The sequence below is a fragment of the Anoplopoma fimbria genome, chromosome 2 (genome assembly GCF_027596085.1).
Source record: "Anoplopoma fimbria isolate UVic2021 breed Golden Eagle Sablefish chromosome 2, Afim_UVic_2022, whole genome shotgun sequence".
Taxonomy (NCBI): Eukaryota; Metazoa; Chordata; class Actinopteri; order Perciformes; family Anoplopomatidae; genus Anoplopoma; species Anoplopoma fimbria.
In genome coordinates this window covers 27173123-27192721 of record NC_072450.1, presented here as the reverse complement: position 1 = coordinate 27192721, position 19599 = coordinate 27173123, and the positions used below count along the sequence as shown (strand labels likewise).

At 42.0% G+C, this 19599-nt stretch overlaps 1 protein-coding gene across 1 annotated transcript in view; it reads right to left on the bottom strand.

The window, feature by feature from the left end:
• ccdc102a (coiled-coil domain containing 102A) overlaps positions 1-19599 on the bottom strand; it is a 64649-nt gene that overhangs the window by 21371 nt on the left and 23679 nt on the right. Inside the window, exons 2-5 of the mRNA XM_054609790.1 lie at positions 16152-16604; positions 14328-14750; positions 5047-5288; positions 3630-3738 (exon numbers count right to left, since the gene is read on the bottom strand). Coding sequence (XP_054465765.1) covers positions 3630-3738; positions 5047-5288; positions 14328-14750; positions 16152-16514 — 1137 coding nt within the window. The 5' untranslated portion in view covers positions 16515-16604. The remainder of the gene's footprint in view (positions 1-3629; positions 3739-5046; positions 5289-14327; positions 14751-16151; positions 16605-19599) is intronic.

Below are 19599 nucleotides of genomic sequence, written 5' to 3'. Positions count from 1 at the left end.
GAGCCTGTCAGTGACAAAAAACAGCACTTTTAGTGGACGTATATTGATGGTAAGGAGTTGCCCAGAGCGATTGCTTTGCAGCCCGTTTAGCGGCTGCAGTCTGCAGAGATCTCCTTCAATACTGGACCTATTTAAAAAATGTTGTCTCCATTAGTCCCTCTGAACAAAACAACACGAAAAATGGGTTTCAGTTTGAAAAATACCAAAGTTACCCTTTAATGTTTTTGAAAGAACCCATTAAAATCAAGCAGCAATAAACCATTAGAAATTCTCCTTCATATGAATTCCACTGTTTTATAAAGCAGAAACTCCAGAATGACAGCAGAATGCTGGAATTAAACTGCAAAGATCCACATTAGTAATCTTTTAAGCACATTTGATGCTGCTTATTTAATGCACTGACCATAAGTATATTTTGATGTATACTTCATGACTTATCAGGTTAACTGACTGATCACAACAGTGAAGGATAAACTAGCTGTTTGTTCACTCACATTAATCCAAGCTTGAAACAAGACTGATTAGAGCAGAGACAGAATCAAGGTCCTATGGCCAAAACCTTTACTTTTATTTGTATTTTTTTTAGTCACTTTGTAATCTATTGATTTTGGAATACATTTTTGGATCTTTTTGTTCCTGTGTTATGGGTCCTTTTACATCGGCGACATGCACTTTAATCTAGTCCCTTAGAAGCCAAGATTTCAAGAACCCACACCATTGCTTATTCTGAAACGAAAAACACTGTTAGTACAAAAAAAAGAAAAAATCTCATCTTTCAACATCAACAGCTATCATTCAAACTTTGCAACAGCTTGACATTTAGCGTTATCTACTAATTTGTCAGGAGAGACGCTCCTGTTTCTGTCTTAAAAGGGAAACCATTTGTGGAGCCAAACATCCCCTGTGATCTTGAAGTATCTAGGACAAAAAGCCCGTAGATAAGGATGACCCGGCTTCCTTTACCATCCCTTTTCATCCCTCATGTCCTTATCTTATCTCTGCACGTGTCTCATCTGCCTCCTCTCCACCTTTCGGCACTTCTCTCTATCCCGCTTTCATCTCCATCTCTTCTAACCCCGCTAATCTTCAAAAACACCCACCGTCACCTCATCTACACATCTCTGTATGTTTTGGCCCAACGCCCTCTTTTCTTTCCCCCTTGCAACTTTGATCAAACTGTCATTCAGTGAGTCTGTCCATGAGACCTGTGTCCTTTTCTTTCCCCCCTGTGTCTCTCCTCTCTGCAGGCCTGGACTGCCCCCGAGTGGTGGAACGCTGCCAGAACATCGGCCATGTTTGTGTCCAGAGGCTTTGAGCCTAAGCTCTATGACTTTGGTTATATGACACCCAAGGAACTCAACAGATCATTGAGATATATGATGATCTGATGTACAGCATAGATACTAAATCAAAACAATCATAGCACCAAAAGAAGAAGGAGAAAGAGAATGTATTTTTGCCATGTGCAGCAGGTGAAAGCATTATATTTGAATACTACTCTGTATATATGCATCTTTCTATATGCTACTGTATTCTGTTGGAATCTGTTATTTCAAATGCTTTAGACTTGGCTGACTACAAAGTAATTTCATTTGAGAATATTGTATGAAACTCAAGAATATTGAACGATATCTGGCGTCATCAAGACGCTGCCTCCGTCTTTTGTTAACCACGTAATTATTCCATAGGCCTACAGATGTTGCTGCAAGAAGAGTGACACTATGAGCAATCAGCGCGAAATCTAGTAAATTATAATAAACACTCTGGCGAAAGCATGTAGGGGCCAAAATAGTACAGGTAACAGTATCTTTCTTCACATGGCCGTTGGTTCAACGGGGGTCCAGACCTAAATACCCACCGTCTCTCTGCATCTGAAAGACGTGAACCTGCTCGAAACTGAAATGATGATAACTCTAAAATTAAAAATGTCAGATGTCAACCTGCCATCAGCCCAATATTGGATGCTACAATGGACCTCATACAAGAACGTTTTCGTATTCTTATCTTAACTTTCTCTTTCTTTGTACGGTGGGCTGATACGAACGTGCCATGTCAGATCCAGCAAACTCTCCGAACTTCATATGACTGTGGGGATGAGCGATGCAAACATGATGAATGTGGAAATTAGTGCGCGTTTACAATAATTGTAAATTAGCATATTGGGCGCCCCAATAATACCATATAAGGTTATGCGTCCTTCCCCCTATGTCCTATATATACAAGTCCTGCTTTCAGAGATCCTTGAAGAAAAGTGTGTAATTGTTTTACAGAGTCAGCAGCAGAATTAATGGACCTGCTAAAGACAAGGAATGTGGACAAATAATGAGAGCTGTTAACGCCGCGTCACCATATGGTCCTACTGTCACTGGAATGAAGAACGTAATCAATGATTGTAATGGAGAAGGTCAGATTATTTAAGATTTTCATATTGATATTGTGGCGTTATAAAATAGCACCAAAAGCCAATCGAAACGAATGATGAATAGTTAGTCCAATAGGATAATGTCAGCATATTATGAAGTGTCATTTAAACTTCAAGGTCTTAAGGTGGGGCTCTTGCGCTGATCCTCAGAGAGCCATGCACATCTGGAACACTGCCTTCTGTGCTGTATGATTCTTGGCAACCAGAGAAGAGCGGTAAGAAGGCACTGACATGCAGGCCTGTGTGTTTAATGAGCTGCCAGCTACAGCTTCAGTTTTTGGGGTTTCAGATTTGTTTAAGAAACGCGTTCCAAAATCACAGAGACCAATAAAGTCAGACCGAACCTGAAACAAAAACCCCGTCCAGCTGCTGAAGGATGAGAACCATCCCTCTCCAACATTAAAGGTTTCAGTGGTCTCAAATCGCAAACAAATGTCAAGAATAAACGATATCTGGTCAGTGTTAGCGAAGACCTCAGCTCCGAGGCATGGTGGTGTTTTGAGCTAAATGCATTCAACATGTCATTGTCGGGCTGTTGGGCCTTTGTTGGGTGGAATTGAACCATGTGCAGCTGAGCATAAGCAAGACGAAGGAGCTGACTTTAGACTCCCACAGGATCCCCCTTCAGTTACAAATAGGCGATAGACTCCTTTCTCATTGGCAGTGGACCATGCAGTAGATGTTTATCGCCTTGTGTCATTTTTTTTCCTGGTGTGGCACATTTGACGTCACGGAAGCACGGTTAGTAAACACTTATTTAGTCTCTCCTTCAAACTCCCAAGGCAGCGTTGGTGATTGTTGGAAAAGCCCAAACAGTCACAAAGACTTTTTGTAGAACTTTGTTTCTGTCGAGTTTGAATAAAGTGAATTTCAGCTAGGCTAAATGGCTGTTTTCATGGTTTCATGGTAATTAATGCGGATTGTAACCTTTCCCACTGAAGGAATCTAACGTTTGAGAATTGAAGGTAGTCTGACCTCTATGTGAACCTAAACATTAATCCCGCGGTCGGTTGCAACATTAAAGCCAAAAAAAGTTAAATGACTGGACGTGTTTGATGATCATAAACCAACTTATATTGTTTTGTGGAACCAACAGAAAGTAGAAGACGCTCTATCTTGCTACACCAGTGACCCAACGTCTGTCTGCATCCAGTAAAACAGACACGTTCTGTTCTGACTGGCAGAGTGGTGGTCGTGGAGGTCTCACCTGTTTGAGGGTCTCCTGTTTGGTCTTGCTGAGCTCCTCGTATTTTAATTTCCACTGAGCGAGTTCGGCCTCCAGCCTCTCGATGCTCTTGCTCAGCGCCAGCTTGTCGCTGAGGGTGGGGGACAACACAAAGACATGACACACTCAATCATGCTGCTCCAGAGCCTGAGTGGGTTATTATTTGAGTCAGCAAACGTCTTAAAAAAAAAAAAGAAGGTATTTTTCACATTTTACTGCGTGTTGCACCATCTATCATCTCCTCTCTAAACCACCGCCTACCTGTCAAGTCCCACATTTTACACATGACACTCACATTTGAGTGCTCTGCCGGCATTCTCATGCCTGAAAACATCTCACGCGTGAAATAAAAAAGTGTAGGGCGCACCTCCTGTCAGCAGAGGAGGCCATCACTTTGACTGGGTGTAGAATAAGAAGCGGTGGAGTTACACTGGTCCTTACAGGTTGGTTACACTCTTAATAAGCACTATAGGTGCAAAACCCATTCAGTATGAGGAACCTTTACTGAGCATCTGAGACACAATTGGTTTATTGGTATGCAAGTCTGATCTATCTACAGTGCTGGATGTAGGCTTCAGAACCTTTTTAAAAGCAGAAATACTACTACTCATATGACAATTATTGCATTCTTATTATATCACACTAGTCCATTCTGGGCTACTGGAGAAACATGGCTGACTCTGTGAAGAGGACCCACCTACCTATGTAGATACGAAAGGCTCATTCTAAAGTAACGAAAACACAACGATTCTAAGTTTCTGGTGATTATACAATAATGAAAACACAATTATGAATTGTTTCCCCTAAATACTATACACTGTTCCTTTAAAGGGGTACCTAAGCTATTTGGCATTATACTTACATGAATGTATGGACTCCAAATAGACAACTTTAAAGAGGAATGGTCAAAATAGCAGCAGATGCTGAGATATCCTGATGTTTAGTCGTCTGGTCAACCTACAAAAACACTAGGTCCTCTGTTTCCCACAATGCAACTAGTAGACTTATTAAGTAAGACCTTCCCCAACCTCAGTTTGAAACACAAACACTCTAGCTCAAATGAATTTCTAGTGTATGGCCTTAAGATCATCATTAGCAGTCCCTTCTTTGTTGACGGCACAACGCCCTAAGAAGTAAAAGTACTCATAATAAAATATGCTTTTCAGTGTTACGTTATTATACTATTGGATCATTATTACAAATACATTATAATTACAGTAGCACTATAATGTTGTAGCAGGGGGTGGAGCTTATGGCGGAACATATTGTAGGGTAGTATAAGAAAGTATTGCATTTTAAAAGTTACATGCTGTTTTATAGGTTAATCTGTCAAAATGAGTTAATCATGGATGAACACTTCCCATCTATGCTACAGTGTGGGCTTTTCTGTCTCTCTTACTCTCTCTCTTTCAGCAGGACTTTCTGGGACTCGTCCAGGCGGAGCTGCAGGGCATTGAGTTTGCTGGAGTCTTCCTCCACCGTGCCGATGTCCTCCCACAGCTGCCTGCTGCGTTCCTGCCGACTCAGAGCGGATGATGAGCGTGAGGTGGACGGGTTAACGCCGCCGCGGCTCTCCCACGCCTCCTGAGTGTCTCCGTCGGGGGCCCTGGAACGCAGGACCGACTCCAGCACCTCAAAGTCCTGACAGAGAAAACGATACAAGGGACTAACTTAATACTGGTGTGTCACTGAAACTATGATACCATGTTAACGTCACTGCAATAAATCCAACAGAGCAAGAAACCCAAGCAGTCCAGTTTTAGCTGAGCACAGTGTTATGATCCAAAAAGAACCCAAGATTTATAAACCAGCGTTATCCTTTCATCCAAAGGTATACCACTGGGAAATAGAGCATATACCAGTAAACACAGTAAGAGAAAGTACTGCAAAAGTCAAGAAACATAAATAATGAATAGAAAAAAATTACAATAACATAAACAAAAGGGCTTAACAGTTTTAGAAGTTGTAGATTTTTGAAAAATATGCAAAATATTCTCCAGGGCATTTGCAAAAGTTCAGTGTAAAAGTATAAACAGAATATGTGCAATGTGCATAGATAATAGTCCACTAGGTATGTGACATGTCCCTAACGATATACAGCAAATAGCAGTAATTTTGATCCATAAAGCTGCTCTAATAAAGCCACAAATTTGGCCACAGATTTAGATAAATTATATTATTATATTATATTATATTATAATAATAATTTCATATTATGAGACCTGCAGCTCTGTGTGGCTGTCTCTGCGTGCCCCTCGCCTATAGACACCTTTGCATCAGAGCGCTGAGCAACAACGTCATGCACAGCAGACTATGGGACAGGTGGATTTTTTCATGTAAGTTATTCTTGTAATATTAAGACTTTTTTATCAAAATATAACAACTTCTCACGTGAGAAAAGTTCTGAATGTGCAGAAAGTTTTAACATGAACAGAGATTTGGCTGAACAGGTGACACATGCACATTTAAAGAGGTAACTTCCCCGAAGAAAAGACACAAAAGAGTAAATCATGCCTACATGTGTGTTAACTCAGCAGCTGTAACGATAAATGAGAAAAGTTGATTCCACACTAGAATAGATATTTGATAAGTATACAGAATACCTTAGACCCCTGCTGCAATATACTCCATTATATTCTGAATTGCCACTTGCCGCATGAATTTTGTGTTTTCCGTAAATAAAGACGTTTCCTCCATAAATAGGTTAAAATATGTTCAAAGAATGCAAGAAATGAAATCTTTGATACCCGAAATTAAAAACACCCCCAGCTACACATGCGTCCACCCTGACAGGACAGCTGTGTGAAAACTCACGTGTCAAAGTTGACAAAATATTTAGCTAAGGGTTTAAAATAGTGCTCTTGCAAATGATTCCATTGAGAATTTTTTTTTGATTTTGCCTAAATATTTTGTCAATTATTTGAATTGTCACTACCAAAGTCTCATCGAAGGTTTTCCAGCAGTTTTGGCCACAAGTAAACACATACAGTAATTTTGAATATAAATATCATATAATCACCCTGGTTTTGTAAATTATAGCAGAATGTTGTGCTATATCAGTTTCTGTGTGGGTCTCTCATTGGTGTTTACTAGCAGTTTCCAACTCCAGAATCTGTCAACCTCCTCACATTCCATACATCTTGACAAATCATCAGCCGGGATAAAAAACTTCCTTTGGGTTTAAAGTTAGGTTCAGTCTCATTCCAAACTACCCATACCTCTTGTACGGACTCATATGAAGCGTCCTGATTTTGAAGGGGTTGTCAGAAATATGGGCCTCTTTGGCAAAATATTTCTCTCTTCTGTCCTCTCTGTTTTCCACTCTGCCCTCTGTTCCTCCCTACAAGGCTGCAAATCAAACCGTTTCATCCAGCAGATCATCTCTAATGTTTCTGCCAACGAGAAATCTGAAAACTTTTGGGCGGGGTTCTCCCGACCACAACATTTTAACATCTCGTTTTATTTAATGGCCTTTACAGATATTAAATTGGAAACGTAGAGCTTGTCCTCTTCTCCATGTTGTAAATCTGTCTGCTTTGGCGCTGCAACAGTAAAAATCCAAATGTTTCCCCACCCTTCATCCTTCACGGCATGTGCCAGATGTTACATGTGAGGGCTGGGTCTCTGACAGGCTCCATAAGGCTGCGTGGTTTTCTCAAGATTACCATGGTGATGACTAAGAGTTCCTCAGAAATATCACAGGACGTGGTTAAACGGTCTTTTCAATAGGAAATTTGTAATCAGATGGTAATTGGATATAAGAAGCCACTGAGAAACGGTGGATAAACACATGTGATTTCCTATAAAATCTTCCAAAAAAAAGTCAGACATTATTTTTGCTGCTTACTTTTCTTCCCTGTAGTAGGGAAGAATAGTCGCAAACAAAGCTCTGCTCATTTGGCGATACGCACATTTTCCTGTAAATTCTTCACAATAAAAGCCCGAAGTTGTCTTGTTATTTAAGTTGTATTTTGGTACATAAACATTTAAAGACTGTATATAAGAAGTGGACGTAGTCGCCTGTGAGGTCACCCATTGGTGTGGTGGAGTGTGGTTTTGAAGCCACGAGTTTGGCATTTTGGCCGTCGCCATCTTGGAGTTTTGCAGAAGTGACACGAGAGGTGGAGCTAAGTCCAACCGAACGCTGAATGAGACATTTTGAGTCCACCAAATTATTGCAATTAACTTTCATGAACTGAGAACACACTGTGAAGGGATTCAAGTCAATCACAAGGTAGCCACGCCCTAAAGCATACCCTGCTTTATGGTCTATTTATGGTCTATTTGACTCTAAATGAACATCATGCTGTATTGAAAAAGAATTGAAACTAGTGATTGAGACCATAAACTCATGTTTACAAAGTCATTTCTCATAGACTTCTATATAATCTTTGTTTTGCAACCACAGTAGTTGCCCCCTGATGACCATCAGAGAGAATAAAAGTTTAAGGCACTTCTACATTGGCTTCACTTTTCAGATATGGAGGTCGTCGCTTGATAAAAATCCAAAAATGTTGAATCTTTATCAGCAGTAACTTAACAGGATACATTTTGCAGATTGTTTCCACATGCTGTCCACACCTCATCGAGATGCCGACTCAGCGCTAGCCGGCATGTGGTCTGACTGATCGGATCCCAGTGCGAGCAAGATCCAATCCCAGAGTGTACGGACTTGACATTTAATACATCCTGGCTTGACTGGATAACAAGAGACGCGTGTAACCCCGGCCCAATACCGTTACTGTGAGTTTCAGAGATATCTGTGGTTAAAGAGTAAAACACGATGGACCCTGTGAGAGAATGTTATCTAGTGGCACACCAAAAGATCAGAGCTGATACTGAGCACACTCAGATCCATTGGGTACTGACGCACAGAGCAGAGATCTGTCGCAGTACACGATATTAAGACCCTATCTGACTCAATTAGACTGAGTTTCATTTGGACCTGTGAAGACCTCTACATCAGTGAAACAGAAAAGACAAGAGGCTGAATGAACACCAGAAGCAGTCTGTTAAACCCAGACCAAAGGCACTCACAGCTTCCACTGGGAATAAAAGGTCACGGGTCACTGACCAGGAGTCAATCGACAAACAAAGGAGGTTATTCGAGGAAAAGGGCCTTTTAACACTCCTGACACTGACTGTTAACTTAATACGCGCCACACATCAATAATAAGGGGAATTTAGAAGTATTATTGGAAATATTCCAAATGTTTTGAGATGATGATTTATTATTATACCATCACAATGCCTAAAGGAAAACGGAGCTGCGTTGATGCTGCTGCTGTCATTACAGGTCCTCCCCAACAGAGGGACCCAGTGTGTAACAGATGTCTGTGAGCCAGACACTGTACTGAGCCACATGTGGAAGTACTCAGTGTGTGTGAGAACCAGAACAATGGACGGAGACAGGAAATGAAGCTCTGCTGTGTGTGGGTACCAGTTAGCCATATTATCATGGCTTACTCTGAAGGCTGCAGCCTCACTGTGTATTTATGTGTCCCAGTGTGTGTGTGTGTGTGTGTGTGTGTGTGTGTGTGTGTGTGTGTGTGTGTGTGTGTGTGTGTGTGTGTGTGTTTGCATGCGTGTGTGTGTTGCCATGGAAACCCCCCTCCTGAGCTAGCTGAAGGTCAAATCTGATAGGCGGTGACAGTGATTTTTATTCACTAGTGCACAGGCTCCTTCGTTATGAGGTTACAGTCCACGCTCACCGGTGTTGTGTGTGTGTGTGTGTGTGTGTGTGTGTGTGTGTGTGTGTGTGTGTGCGTGCGCATGCGAGTAGTCAAACTGTATATACAGTATAACAAACAGTGGGGCCCACCACTGCTGTTAACACACTGGGAGTTCCAGACTAACTGGAAAAAACACAGCAGGTCAAAACAGTGTTGTCAGAAGGGATTAGGGTCGTTGCTATCTGCTGGTATTGACAATAATGAAGATATCTAAGAAATGGAATATTGATATCATGTTATTCATAATAGATAATCCGACCCTCACCTATAGGCACGCTCTTTGGGTAGTGACTGAAAGAATAAGATTCTGGGAATCAAGCTGATGAAATGAGCTTCCTTCGTAGTGTGGCTGGGCTCTTAGACAAAGGGTGAGGAGCTCAGACATCCGGAGGGAGCTCGGAGTAGAGCTGCTCCTTCTTCACATCAAAAGTGGCCGGCTGAATGTCTCGGGGCATCCGATCAGGACGCCTCCTAGACGGCTACCTTTATGGGTTTTCCAGCTACTTCCAGCTGGTAGAAGACACTGGGAGCAGACCAAGAACATGCTGGAGAGATCATATATGTCGTCTGGACTGGAAACTCCTCAGGGTTCACTGGGGACGAGCTGAAAAACTGTTGCTGAGGAGAGGGACGTCTGGAATAACCTGCTAAAACCGCCGCCCTGGATAAGTGGAAGATTATCGATGGATGGATGTAAATTACACTTATATACGTTTATATCATGTCAATATTCCAGCGCCTTCTCTATCACGCTCTTGTACAGTTATGGTTACAGATTCTCTCTCTCTCTCTCTCTCTCTCTCCGTCCCTAAACTAGAATTCTGAGCAATAAAAGAGACAAAACACACAATAAACAAAGTTGCAGATTGTCGTAAATCTGTTGAAGTATAAGCCGTAATGGAAGTGATTGGGAGGTGAATGTATTTAGCCTGTGAAGTTCAACGCTGTTAGACTTGCCTTGGTCCAGACCTTTGACTCCGCCCCTACACTGAATTCCAGTTCTATATCTGTCCGATATAAGGCAACACCTAGACTGTAAAAGTGGGTCGGTCAAAAGTGGGATTTAAAAAATAAATAAAAGTGAGTGGGACACGGCCCTTTGTCCCAGGTGGAAATCTGGCCTTGCCGGCGGCGTTGACGCTGAGAAGCTATTATCAGAAATAATAATGTTATCCCACCTGACCGGAGGCACAGGTCCACACCAGCTGTTGAGAGGACATTACAGGACAAAAACTAATCTGGGGGATAGGAACACCTTATTGTCACATTTTTTTTCATTTTCCAGGAACTCTGCTACTGCTATCAATGACACCCGTGTGCCAGAAACTGCTGCTGCAGAAACAGTTTTCCAGATACCGTTGTTTTATTAGTGATACAGAGCGAAAGCAAGAAGACTTACGGAAATAACAAGCAGCAGAGAAGAGAGAAGGCTCCATGTGACAGGTCCAGCCCCGAGGCAGCTGAAGGATCCCTCGCAGCTGATGCTGCTGTCAGAAGGTGTCATCTCAAAGAGATACCCCTAGACACCATTCATTGTTCCTCTCTAACATTTTATAGGGAGAAAATGTGTCTCTGATCACATCTATAACGGCTTAATATGTATGTGTGTAACTCCAAACGGTTACCATTTAACTTTTTGTCACTTTGTTTTACACAAATAGGAAATGATACGTCTTATTTAAATGAATGAGAGTGTTTATGATAGAGGATTATTACCCCGGGTCTCCACTGGATGTGGCTGCACTGCATTTCCGTCTCAATCGCTGTTTACATGAAAACAGATTCTTCCATGAATGGCTTATAAAGCTAAATTTACGAGCAGTCTAGACCTGTCGTAGGAGTTGTGTCCATTTCTTTACTCACTAGTGGATTTTATGTTTCATTACGTTGAAGCAGTTTTGAGTTTGAATTGCAATAGGTCCATTGTTTTGTGTTTCACCGATGCAGGTACCTTTGTGGCTGTACTTCACTTACTAAAATCACTGGAAGAGAACACTCTGTCTTATCTTTATTCTGTATCTGTATTTCCTGAATAGTGTATATTAGCTAAGTAAATATATTTGCATTCCCTCTATGCTTTACACGCTGCTTTCACAAGTCAATTCCACACAACTGGGATTCAAGCTTCTCTAGCAAAAAAGAGTGCGTAAAGGTAGAATTAAAAAAAAAAAGAGTCAAAAGTAACTGTGTGTTTAGACAGATTGTGAAGCAGGTTTAGTTACAGCGCGATGGTATAGAAAGTGAAGGAAAGACACAAGTAAGACGGGAATTCGCCTGGTCCAAATTAAAAATGTTTCAACTTGGGCGGAAACACTAATCATCTAGAAAAAAAGGAAAAGGAGAGAGACTGGAAGGGAAAATCTGAAAGAACGGGAACTCCTGATGAATTCTGGGAAAAGACAACCATCAACCCCGCTCACATGTAAACATGGGAATCTCTCCCATCTCCCTCCACTATCCAGCCCAATGGATAACGAGAGCGTTTCACACGCAATGGTCCGGAAATGCTGTGATTTAAAGACCACTAAAATAACAAAATATGACATTAAAAATATATATATATATTTATTTTTATTTTTTTTAATGTACTGTCTTGACAAATAGAGGGAACAACCCGACATACTGTTTAGAGATGTCATGTTTTAGGGCATGATTTTCAGTAATTTGAGTTCCAGAAGTTCGCGTTTCACTTCCTGTTTCTATAATTTCAGTATAAAATGGCCTCTGCAGAGCATTGAAGGCCAAAGCTTGAATGTCTTGTGTGTCGGTGTGAATGAGGCCGAAAGAAGCAGCAGCTCAGGTCTCTGTTTGTACGGAACCAGATATGCTTCAAGTTCAGGATGGGGTGCAAAAAAAAAAAAAAAAAAAAACAGAGACAGAGAAGAAGTACTGCAGCATCCCAGAGCCCTCAGGGATACGACGGCATGATGAGAACATGTGTATGTGTGTGTGTGTGTGTGTGTGTGTGTGTGTGTGTGTGTGTGTGTGTGTGTGTGTTGGTACCTTAAATAGGACACCCCCTCCCCAACACACACACACACACACACTTTTGGTGAGCGATGTAACAGGGCCAGTCTGGCCTACATTCACTGAGGCTCGGGTCACTTTGTCCATACAGCAGCAGAGGAACACCAGCCCAAATGCTAATTCACATTAGCATATTAAACAAACGCATGAAATATTAAAAAAGGATATAAAGCTGAACCTGCATCTTTTTCATTACTGATTCTTCATTTTTGGATTAAAGAGGAGATGTCCTTCACCTGGTCCCAGACCACAAGATGCTGACATCTTCAATGATTAATTGGATCACACTTGATTCATTAGTTGATTATCAGAAATACATTAAATTTAATTAATCCCAAAAATAATCTAATTAAAATGAATTAATTATGCTTTTCAACATCCATATTGATTAATAAACATCAGAAGGTTTCATAGGTTGTGAGGAGAAATATTGAATATAGATAATGAGAAATGTCATTACTGCTTGTCAAACAAGACAAAGTGGGCGTTCCTCAAACAGCCCCAGAGGGCTCGATGGTGTACATGTGAGACATGTGAGACATGTGAGACATGTGAGACATGTGAGACATGAGATACGATCCAGGAAGTTCAGTTTGACTGACAGATCTGTGAGTGTGAGGGTTTAACAATCACCAAAACACGGCCCGGCAGTCTGTACTATAAAACTCTCTACTTATGGAAGTAAACATGGAGACCATAACTCAAGTCACCTTTTAAGTTGACCGTGCAGTGGAAACCAGCAACTTTGTGGGCAGGTGATAAAGCCGACGAGGATCAGGAAAAAGACAATACTTTTAACTAAAGCGTTTACTGGAGCAAGACCTGGTATTCTGTAAGGAGGTGTGAGTGGAGGTAGATCCGGAGCATGTGGGATTGTGATATGAACGGTGACACAGCGCAGAAGTAAGCCAAATAATCTATCCGTGAATGTGCAGACTAAGGTCGCATTTAAAAATGTTTTAATTCAGACCTGTATTTGATTTATCACGAAATATGAAAGATTGCCTGTAATTTGTGTTTTCACACTAAAAAAAAAAAATCAGTGTCACATATGTGCATACAAAAACAAACAAAATCAGATTTAAGGCACGTTTGTCAGATGCTGACTTGTTTAAAATAACATTGTTAGCTTTGTGGTGTTTAGCATGTTCGCTATCTTAGTTTAGCATATCAGTATGGTAACATTTGCTTTACAGCACTAAACAACCTGCATGGGGAACATGAATGTATGTTCCAAATTTCATGATTATCCATTCAATAGTTCTCAAGTTTTCTCTGCCCATTTATAAGGGAATTTGATTTTTTTTTGTTCAAATGATGGTACAATACTTTTCTGCTATCAGTCTACGTAGATAGAGACCTCCTTTACATACGGTCAATAAAAATGAATACATAAAGTCTCTAACTAGCTGATCAGCTGCGGCACATTAAACAGCATGTAAACAGAACTGTAGACACTGCTGTGTTCTTTACTCTTCAGTACCTCTAACAACACGCTGTCTGGGAAACAAAGTGAACTTGCACTGCAGCTACATGTTGTGACATGTAGCTGCAGTGCAAGTTCACTTTGTTTCTCGTGCCCTAAGGCAACGCTGCTGTCAATCAAACACAGCCACGCCCCTCCAGTCAGCTGAGACAAAAAGGAGCAATTCTGATATGTCAATTAAGATCCTTTCTTTCTTTGTTTTATTACAAAACTATTAAAGGCACTTTGACATAACAGAAGGAACACTAAATGTGATCTCACACTCATGTCAACCTCATGTGGCGCTAGAAGAAAGTTCTCTAAAGGAGGACTGTGAGAGAAATATTTGAGATATTTCAGTTTGGACCAAAATGAAGACAAAAAAACATCTAATCTCAATACCAACTTTGTAAAAAGTGAAATGCATTCTAATCTAAATGTCCACTGCTTACTCACCTTCTGTTGAAGCAACTTTTGTCCGTCCAGGTCCACGTCCCTCACCGGTTCTGGCTCCGGCGACCCCGGCGGTCCCTCCCCAACCCTGTCCGGCTTCCCGTCGACGTGGACCTGAGAGGAGGAGGTGGAGGAGGCAGGGGAGGAGGGGGGCATGGATGGAGAGGAGGAGGAGGGAGTGCCGTGAGGGTGCGCCGGGGAGGACGATGGAGAGGGGGCGGAGGGAGGAGGAGGCGGGGGAGGAGCGTCGGGAGCGTCAGGGGCGTGGTCGCCGTGGAGGCGCAGCGTCTCCTGCCGCAGGGTCTCGTTCTCCGAGGCCAGCTCCTGCCGCTCCCGCCGGACGCTGGTCAGCTCCTTGGTGAGGGTGTCCAGACGCTGCCTCAGCTGGCGGACCTCGTCACGCGCACGGTTACGCTCCGCACGCACCTGGGAGAAAACATATAGACAATACATGATAAAGTAATCAGCCCAGAGCCTATTGGTTTTCTATGAGGGACTTAATCTCAAATCATGGATATATAGTAAAAAGATGGAAACTGTAGTTTATCAGCAAATGTTTCTTCAAACAGAATTGTGGGGGACTATTTTCAGTTTGCGGATTAATTCACATTTGGTTCTCTAAATCAGGCGTTGATACACACACAATACTTGCTAGTAGACACTTCAAGCATTGGTTTGGGTCTATGGTTAAATATTGAAAAAGTCAACATGATCCGTCTTTAACTTGGACCACCATTTTTCTCGAATCTTATCTTAATCTTAAGTGCTTTAAGTCGTCTTAACATTGAAACATTCATCGTGAGTGTTGCTTTTTTTTTAAAAAGTCCAAGGAGGATTATGTTTCCCTAAAAAAAAACGGATCTCCTAATGCTAATTAAACTAAATGAAATGTATATGTACATCATTTATGGGATGCAGCTAAACATGGCTCAGCTGAGTCCGGCATAGTTCATATAGTAAGTCCCTTGTAATAACTAAAAAAATAGATTTTTGTTTTTTTTGACTAAATAATCCTAATTTAAGGTCCATTTACAGCTTTCAACATCCTCACGGTCTTCATTAGCAGTTGGAGTTGTGGGATGGGTTAAAAGCTGCTGAAAAAGCTAGTAAGTGGATCTTGAGTAAGGACTACTTTCGTAATCAACTCATTCAATATGTAAGTCACAAAAAAAAAGCATTTTTTAACACTTGTTTTGTTGTTTTGTTGTTTTACTTATTGTTAATTTTTGTTAAATGGGTTATTTTGCCTATGATTAATATCAGGCCCATTGTGTTGCATTCTAATGTTGACTGATATTTACATTACAGTTGAATGACTGTCTGGCTGATCATGTGGAGCTGTAGGTTCACCACTGTGGAGCCCATCAACTGACTTGTTGATGTGGGCGGCTGTGGCTCAGTGGAGAGCAGGGTCGTCCTCCAATTAGAGGATCGGCGGTTCGATCCCTGTCCTTGGGCAAGACACTTAACCCCAAATTGCTCCCGCAGGCTGTTCCTGTGGTGTGTGTATGTATGTGTATGAATGTTAGTTAGGGTTCTGATGTGCAGGTGGCACCTTGCATGGTGGCTCCTGTCATCAGTGTATGAATGGGTGTGAATGGGTGATTGATTGGTAATGTCAAAGCGCTTTGAGTGGTCGGAAGACTAGAAAAGCGCTATACAAGTACAATCAATTATTATTTATTATTATTATTATTACTTAGTACACGTGAAGTCTAACTTATTAAATACAATAATGATGATGGGTATAGAAGTTATTGCGGTGCTATATTACTTCACAGCTTTTCAGTTTACTCTCCCTCCTGGGTTCAGTACCCACAAGCCCACCTTGCTCCACTTCTCCCTCCAGTTGGCGGTGCAGTCGGACCACCACCTCATGGTCTTCTCCATCTGGGCCGCTCGGGCCCGGGCCTCCTCCAGCTCCCTGAGCCTCAGCTCCTCCCTGCTCTCCCAGTCGGCCCCGGCTCCATCGCCCATGGCCCCCAGGGACCCAAACCCGAAGCCGCCCGGCCCCGGCGACAGCAGCAGCGGTGGGCTGGAGCTGGGGGTTCCACCCGTGGGGCTCGGGGTGTGCATGAGGCTGTCCGGGGAGCGGATCCCCCTGTCGGACCCCAGACCCAGGCTGCACAGCAGGCCGCCCCCGGACGACTTACCGCCGTCGGACAGGTGGGGGCTGGGGGTGTGGTTCATGGCGGAGGGCGGTGGTGTGGAAAAGGATGAAAGGGGGCCGGGGGGGGTGGAGATTCAGGAGAGCGTCATCCTCTTCAGCCACGGATCAGCCTGGAACACAGGGACAGGAAGTGATGTCACTCAGATATCTGAAGAAACGTTAACGGACACATATTTGAGGATGAAATAATTCAAAGTTGATGAGACGGTAAAATAATCTTTCAAAGAACAAAAATGATCGACACACACACACACACACACACACACACACACACACACACACACACACACACACACACACACACACACACACACACACACACACACACACACACACACACACACACACACACACACACACACACACACACACACACTGTCTTTGTCTTTGTGGAGGAAAAGCCCCCATCTGCTTTCTGAACTCTAACGAACGGCCATGAGAACAGATGACTGAAGGATAGAAACTTAAAAGACACACTGTCTGTGATGTCCAAGGACTCTCACTGGAACCCGTGGCTGTAATTATTCCAGCGGGAGAAGAAAAATCAGACACTTGCTTTACATCTGATCCTCTCGTTCAGTCTTGCACCACACGAAAACTACGGAGATAAATAAAATAATCCTCAATGATGGCACCAAACACTTGTTTTATGGTTTGATCACCACATTTGGCCAGTGTTTTTGGAAACATTCCCCAAAAGATTAAAGGTTTAAAACACCAGTTGGCTCAACCAGGAACAGACTTGTGAAGTGTGTCCACACCTTAAGGAAATCTCAAGCTTATGTAAAAAAGAAAAACACCTGGAAGTGTTCTGATTAAAGCTGCAAAGATTAGTTAATTCATTTTTAGTTGGTTGCTCAAAGAAAAAAAAAAAAAATACTGAATAATTCTTTAACTCTTTATCTAGCAAAAATGCCAAAAAAGTGACGGTTGCGGCTTCTCAAATGTGGGGATAACCAGCTTCTTACAATGATAGTGGATCAAATATTTTCAGGCTTTGGGGTCATATAAATAAATAGGATATTAGATGACACCTTTGTGCTGTGGGAGATTAGGATAGGCATATTTCTGTTTCCTGATGATTCATCAAAACAACCTTTAGTTGCAGCTGCTAATTCTTGAGCAAGTGGCACTGTATGCAAGAAGGTGCATACAGTGCCACTATAAAAGGATTCCAATCACAAACACATGCCCTTAGATTTTCACCCTATCAACTTTCCTCTATTTCACAACATGTTGTGAAATTGTTTGAAGCAGGTGTACTCATCCGTTTGTGACTTACGGCCCAATTCGTATTTTTTTTTTTTACAGAACTACCTTTACACTCAAAAATGAGAAAGAAAACCAACTAAATATCACATAAAAAGGATAAGAATATAAAGGGGCCAGGTCAACTGTAATCATGTGTTATGTCTCTGTCATCTGTACTGATCAATGTAAAAAAAAAAAACACATCACCCTCCCTGGTATCGTATTAATACACATTGGTGGTGTAATGACTGAATCTCTCCTCGGGGATCTGTGGGTGAACTCTGATCTTATCTCTGCAGTCAGTGCCAGGGTCTGTGGTTTGAGAATAATACCCTCTCTGGCTGTGGTGAGGTTGTCCTCCAACCCTCTGGGCCAAGAAAAGCTTCACTCCTTCCTGTTTCCCTCCCCCCCTCTGCCTCCTCCTCTCTCCCCTCCCGAGGAGGCAGAGGGGAGTTCCGGAGGAGATCTGGAACTGTGGGAACAGCTCGCATGGAACCGGAGGAAAAGAGGAAGGAAATGAAGCGGCTTAGTGGAGGGTAAAACCACTAAGACTTTTTTTTTGTTGCCCATGTTGCGTCCTCGTATTCAAGAGAATGTCTAGGTCTGTCCGGTAGACTGCGACAAAGAGGTGGGCGCTGTCACCGTGACGTCTCCCGTAGGTTTGAGGACTTTCGTTCTGAAGCCTAAAATTTGTCATTTTGTCCATCGCCACCTTGGTTTTTGGGTGCCAGAATTGACAATATTTGGAGGAGAAGTGGTGAACCGTGGCCCTGGACCTGAGGCCTTCATTATGAACATGGGACTGCACATGGCAATGAACAACTTCACACTGAAGTTCAACATATTCAAGGTTTATTTGGCCTAAATGGCTTTAGAGTAGCTGGCTGAATGACAACATCCCTGCTTTTAATTATTTAAACTAAAATGACCGAATATCTTGTGAAAACAAATGATACAAGCAAATCAAATTTATTCACAGTATTTAACATATATGTTTTTTTCTGGAATGAAAGCAAAAGGTCTAGAATATTCATTCATTCAAAATTTGAGGATATTCCCTCAAAAGGTGTTTCTGAGATATACGGCTCACGAGAAAAGGATGAACGGACAGTCAACCAGAAGAAGTACGTGGCTCCCATTGGCAAGGAAAAAAAAAAGAAAGCTATATTGTCGGAAGGAGGCATAAACAGTCAAAGCCACAGAAAGACTGTCAACAAATGAATCAAATATTTCTTCCAGAACAGGGAGGTACAGCAACAAAGAGCAACAAAGGACAAAAAAGGCTCTGAATTATATTTATTCTGTATAAACCGCATTTAATAATCCCAGTTTCTCCAGTTCCAAATATCATCCTCTAGTTCTTCTCCCAGTCAAGTTTAGCTGGCAGCCATTAACACACACACACACACACACACACACACACACACACACACACACACACACACACACACACACACACACACACACACACACACACACACACACACACACACACAATAAACCAAACCACAGCAGACTATTCTAGAACAATCAAGAATCTGGGTTAAAGTAATGAAAAGACAGTTGACCACAGAAGTAAGAAGACTTATTAAAATAAAATTTAAAACTGATGTATTTGCTTTTGAAAGCATCCAGTCCCAGCCAGCGGTCACGGAGGGCCAACCACAAATCCAACACTTATAGAAATGGAATAAAAGCACTTGTTATCAGAACTTTATTTAAACCAGATCTAGGAACACACACACACACACACAACACATTGTGTTGAAACATGGCTTTGAATCAAATTATGGTTTATTTTAACAAACTGAGATTCGTGATGAGACAAGAAGTCTTTCAGAAACTAGCAGTTAA